Raw genomic sequence first — 5,612 nt, forward strand, 5'->3', positions numbered from 1 at the left:
TAAAAACATGTCGGATGCGCAGTACGGATCGGCGCGAACGTGAAACAAAAGAGCGAGTGGGCATACTGGTTATACTGTGCTAAAGTAATCCGCGAGTGTTTACATCGAGCGAATCAAGCGATTTGATACCGATATAGTATTTGGTACGCGTACCAAACGATCGGTGTAAACTAGCTCAATGTCTTATGGCTCCCGCCCACTGGACGCGGTAACGTTGCCGCGTCCAGTGGGCAGAAGCCATTAATGGCCGATTTTTTCACTTCCCGATAAAATTATCCGGAGGTTAATTTCAAGTTTTGGCCAATCACGTGCATGGATCTGGTAGTTATCTCCCGTTTAAATTTAACCGTAACATAACTGGATGTGAAGAAATCGGGCATAAGTCTGTCTTATATCCTTAAAGATGCCCTTTAGACATGCATGTTCTCTGGGTTGCAACAGGCCGTCATAAAATTGTTTCAGGCAGAAAATCAAGCTGGACGATTGCATGATGGAAGATGCGACGCAGACGACGGCGCACGAGCTGCAGAGCGCAGCGACCGACGATTCCCTGGAGGTCGCCTCGAAATCCTGGGAGCGCGTTATGGACACCGCCGCCAAGGTGCGCGAGAGAATTCCCCGGATTCTGTATCGCTTCCCCGATAGGAAAATGTCTCAAGTATCGTGTAACAATTGCATCGTCCGAAAGGTGGAAATTTCACAATAATCGCAATAGGATGATTCATCAAAACGCAGCTGTCTTGCTGATACACTGAAAGGTCTCCATTTCTGCATACATACGTCGCTCGAAATATGTACGTATAATTCCAGCACGCCGAGCTTCATCCAGAATTAGTCACACTGATTGCTAAATGTTTTCCTATCGGGGCTGGGAATCCCCGACGCGACGTTCACGTCGCGATTACGCGCCGCGTTTGACAATGGTATTTTTAGATCGGCTACAGAGAAGGGATCCAGGACGGAGGTGACTCGGTGCTGCAAGAGGGATTCGACATCGGTTTCAAAGACGGCTTTGAGGCCGCTTTCCCGCTGGGAAGGCTCAAGGGTCTGGCCGTCGCCGCAACACCCACGCGGGAACATCCCGCGCACGTGCTCGCCGCTCTCGATAAAACCAGACGTGGCGCGTGTAGGATATGCGACGTGGGGTCCTCTAATCAGCGTGAGGGCATCGCGTTCGAACGCGCGTTGGACGAACAGAAGATACACTCCATGGAAGTGCTGGCCAGACTACACATGTACTTCGAACCGATCCTGAAGAAATTGGGCATCGACATCAATATGTTAGATATACCTAAGTGACGTTTTAATGAATAATTGGTGAGATTATTGAAAGTTAAAATCTTCATACAAGTGTCTTGTGCTATCCGGGATTGCGGGAAAGTCTGCGCCAATCGGAGCCGGGCACTGCCTCGCGTCGTACGATTCACAATTGACGATCCGCGGCTGACTCCGTTGTAATCGCGATTATCAATGGCACGTCTGAGCTCCAGGTTTTTAATCTTGGTCCGAACCAGTGACAGTTTTCTCTCTGCGGATAACAAGCGTACCGAATGTTTGGGAACAGGTGGGACAAAATTTTAAGTGTTTTCAATGAAATGTAAAATGAATATTAATCTCTTATTGTAAAAATACAGAATGCCGTATCAGGGTGTAAAGAAAATATTAGTTTTTATAGCAGATATTGTCTTCCAGCTGAAAATTAAATAAAAGTGATCAATCTTCTGGTCTGATTGACCTGCCACACGTTCAATGCTTCGTATTCCTCGATGCACTTGTACACTGGATCCGGCTTGAATCCTTTGCTCGTGCATCGCTCCAAGATATCCGACACTTTGACAGTCTTCTTGTCGCCAGCGAGCTCGCGTATTAATTGGAAGATCCTGTTAATCGGATTCTGTTGTGCGTTGTTGACGCGTTGTTCGGAGTAATTGATGGAATGTTTGGACATCTCTACCAGTCTGTTTGCTTCCGCTATGTCGTCCTTATCAACCACGTTCGATAATCGCAATCGCGCCAATGCCGTCGACAACCGGAGGATAGCCAATAGATTACGAGCAGAAGTGAACGTCTTGTCGTGGCTGTTACGCGCTTCTCTCCGCATCTCCACGTAAGAGTCTGAAAAACGACGTATTTCAAGATATAATTGTATACTTTTGCCAAATTAATTTAGTTTGATACGCGATATAACAATAATACTTCATATTTTATAAATGTGCATTAAAATATAATATATTCTGTGACGTTACAACATGCTTAGGCCCGGTTTCATCAAACGTCGCTTAACTTTAATCTTAGTTTAATTCATGGTTGTCTCCTAAAGCAACAACTGAAAAGAGACGAAGAACGAATTCAGCTAAGCTCAAAGTTAAACAACGTTGGTGAAACCGGACCTCAGGCGCCCGCCCAAATTTTGCGCCCTACGCAGGAGCGTCATTGCATTACCGTTTACTAACGGCATCGAATATATTAAAACTATAACGCGAATTTTGTGCACACGTACCCACAATATATTCTGTCAATTCTTCTGATACAACAGGTTCTTTCGTTTTACACAGCTTTATATATTTCCGTATCAATTTCATGTCTATAGCTTCCGTCTCTGTCGGAGGTTGCGAGCAATGTTGATGAACATACGTGATGTGCTGCGCGAGTCTACGAGAGAGAACTGGTCAGCAAACAGGTATCGTAAAATATGAAATTAAAAACGATTACTTTTAATCAGATGTAAGACTGAAAGTGTGCGGCCAAAGAAGTGGCTCGATGATACGCAAATATTACTCTCGGTATTACAAAATACTTACTTGAGATCGTTACTCCGATCGGCGCGATCCTGAATGAGCCACAACAAGTCAAATCGCGACAGCAACGCGGCGGGCAATTGAATATTTTGCTCGACCGTTCTCTGCGGATTGTATCTGCCGTACGCCGGATTGGCGGCGGCTAATATAGAGACTCTGGCGTTTAGACGGGCCATTATACCGGCCTTGGCGATAGATATGGTCTGCTGCTCCATCACCTCGTGGATCGCCGTTCTGTCCGCGTCTGCCATCTTATCGAACTCGTCGATGCAACACACCCCTTGATCCGCCAGTACCAAAGCTCCACCTTCCAGCACCATTTGGCCCGTTAAAGGATCCTTCATGATAGCGGCGGTCAAGCCCACGCCGGACGATCCTCGCCCCGTGGTGTACTGCGATCTCGGTGCCAATCGCGTAATGTAGGATAATAATTGCGACTTTGCCACACCGGGATCTCCCATCAAACAAATGTTGATATTGCCTGAAAGCAAATATCGCCCCAAGTTGATCTCGATATGGCCGTCGGTATTTTAAGGATACCAAAATGAAGGCATAGTTGTGAAATTCCTGAATCAGGAATATCGTCACCTCGAATCTTAATGTCGCCTTTCTTCTTGTCCGTTCCCCCAACGAGAAGCAGAAGCAACGCCTTCTTTACATCTTCGAGTCCGTAAATTTCAGGAGCCAGGGAGCAGGCCAACTTGTTATAAAAATCATCTTGCATCAGCAAACTGAGTTCTTGATCGGTCAATTCTGCACTGCTGTCGTCCACGGTGTCCGCGTTATTCAGGCATACCACTTTCTGAAATCAAACGGGGAAATAGGCCTTGCGTAAATAAATGATAATTTCACAATCGTAGAGTCTCGACACAATTATTCGTACATTTGCGTCCAAGTAAGTTTCACTGGAGAGCGCAGGTCCTGCTCTAGCATTAAAACCGGTTTTCAGGAAAGGTAGAAACACACCGGTTATAATAACGTGATCCCCAGGCAGACACGTTCTCGTTGTCTCGCCGCGACAGAAGATGGTCAACGATCGCGGTATGTGACCAACCGGGACCTGCTCGCTCTGTAAAATGCGAACGTTAACAGTTTAAGGAAGACTACTTAAGTATTTGCAAACTTACGTGCTCTTGCAGCTTGATTTCTTGAAATTTGATGAACTTGGAGCCCTTCGTCTGCAGGTACAACCTGCCGCCGGATTTATTTACGCGACATCCGTCGCTCGGACACGCTCGTATTGGCATGAAGCTCATGGAATTCACCTGCGATAATTAATTACGTAACGTAGGTAAGAAAGTCTCTTGCTCCAAGTATCGCGGAAATTATTAAGTGTAACTGGATAAATTAGCGAAACGTCAGCTTTTTCTTTTTTACCGGCTGGCTCACTTCCGAACCGCACTCGTCGCACGTGTACGTCGCCACGACTATCATCGGCTTTACTTCAGTTGCTTTAGTGACGATACCTCTAACTGTCACCAACTTCCCAATCTTATCCGCCTTGATATCTCTCACTGAATACGCCTTGGCGTCAGAGAAATCTTTAAAGTAGACTTCGCTAAAAGACACATACTTCTGTGAGCCTAAAATACTTCTATGCAACGAATATCCGAACGTAAATGAAGTCCTCTTACAAACGACGCATCAACTCAGGAGCATAGTTAGTTTTGACGGTATTTTGTGGCCCACCCTGAGTCCTATTACGCGCTTCCAGCAACAATCGATGCTCCGTGTACACATCCAGTGGATCCTTCGGTAGAACAACTCCTTCTTTGAAGTCAGGTAGCATGTCTTGAACCAACTGTATAAAACAGTAGACATTCAATTAATCTCCGCAAGCAGCAGTGAAACAAACTTACACATTTGACGACTCGGTAGCATTTAAATTTGTGCGATTAGGTGTCCACGTGAATGTATGTGCAATAATTCTTGTATAAACATACATTCAGGATCAAGGTGGTATATCGTCGCGTATTATTAGAGATAGACATGGCCAGTTCATCGTCGAACGAATGCACGTCGTCCAAATCGATCTCGAAGCTAACTAGCTCTCTGTGCGCAATCTTGGTGAGCATCTGTCTGTACTTGAAGGTCTTATCCCCCGTCTTGTCGTCCATCGCCACGAATTCCAGGAAGAAGGTCTTCAATTGTTCTACAACGTAAATGTTCGTGTAAATTCAAACTTTTTAACAGATTAGCATTGCCGACCTACGCGTGAAGTAACCAAGCCGGTTATGTAAACAGTTACTATTCAACGTCGAGTCTTGCGGGAGCGTGAAAAACCTCACCCTTGTCTTTGGCGTAGTCCCTTGCCACTTTATTCGCCATTTTTTAATTAAGTTTCGTAGACACTGCCTTATCGAAGTCCGTCTCGTTTCAAACGCTCTTCTCCCTCACGGTACGAATATTGCGGTTATAAATAACGTTTACCGCGTCTTCGCGCGCAAACCGAAAGCATAGGTTGTAGAAACCTGAGAGCGGTCTACTTGATGCCGTTTCAAGAGACTGTTTTGCGCGCCTTCACGTCCATTTTGTACTTTTGGAACTATATGTTGCTACGCATCTTCTGACACTGCCGGTAAAGTCACCACTTTGTGCGTGTTCATGCTACGCTTATTTTTCAGGATTGTCCTGCGAAATTCAAAATTACATTGACATAAATTATGTCTGCATGATATTTACATCAACTTTTCTCACGTACAGAACGTAAATTTCATAATTTGGATGTCAGAATGCATAGCACAGATATGCACCAAGTGGAAGAGCAGAAAATTTTTAGATACTCGAGAACTTTGCTATACTGCCACAGTATAA

At 45.2% G+C, this 5,612-nt stretch overlaps 3 protein-coding genes across 4 annotated transcripts in view; 1 reads left to right on the forward strand and 2 right to left on the reverse strand.

The window, feature by feature from the left end:
- LOC105570126 (dihydrolipoyllysine-residue succinyltransferase component of 2-oxoglutarate dehydrogenase complex, mitochondrial-like) overlaps nt 1-489 on the reverse strand; it is a 4,249-nt gene extending 3,760 nt beyond the window's left edge. Inside the window, exon 1 of the mRNA XM_012027090.1 lies at nt 348-489. Within this exon, the coding sequence (XP_011882480.1) occupies nt 348-489 (142 nt within the window). The remainder of the gene's footprint in view (nt 1-347) is intronic.
- Nucleotides 1-1,717, forward strand: part of LOC105570076 — a 3,930-nt gene extending 2,213 nt beyond the window's left edge. Inside the window, exons 1-3 of one of the 2 annotated variants that reach the window (XM_012027031.1) lie at nt 218-321; nt 463-601; nt 934-1,717. In XM_012027031.1, the coding sequence (XP_011882421.1) occupies nt 488-601; nt 934-1,299 (480 nt within the window). In that variant the 5' untranslated portion in view covers nt 218-321; nt 463-487 and the 3' untranslated portion in view covers nt 1,300-1,717. Of the gene's footprint in view, nt 1-217; nt 322-462; nt 602-933 lie in introns of those variants that run through there. The other variant, XM_012027032.1, reaches the window with a different exon arrangement.
- LOC105570075 (DNA replication licensing factor Mcm7) lies at nt 1,690-5,277 on the reverse strand. Its single transcript, XM_012027029.1, has 10 exons — nt 5,087-5,277; nt 4,742-4,950; nt 4,433-4,599; nt 4,176-4,356; nt 3,926-4,063; nt 3,682-3,867; nt 3,387-3,600; nt 2,802-3,279; nt 2,501-2,652; nt 1,690-2,115 (listed from the first exon to the last, which is right to left on the reverse strand). The coding sequence occupies exons 1-10, from the start codon at nt 5,124-5,126 to the stop codon at nt 1,700-1,702; spliced, it is 2,181 nt and encodes a 726-aa protein (XP_011882419.1). The 5' UTR covers nt 5,127-5,277; the 3' UTR covers nt 1,690-1,699.
- Nucleotides 5,278-5,612: the final 335 nt, after the last annotated feature.

The sequence above is a fragment of the Vollenhovia emeryi genome, unplaced genomic scaffold (genome assembly GCF_000949405.1).
Source record: "Vollenhovia emeryi isolate VEMERY1.0 unplaced genomic scaffold, V.emery_V1.0 DF939122.1, whole genome shotgun sequence".
In the NCBI taxonomy this organism is placed as follows: Eukaryota; Metazoa; Arthropoda; class Insecta; order Hymenoptera; family Formicidae; genus Vollenhovia; species Vollenhovia emeryi.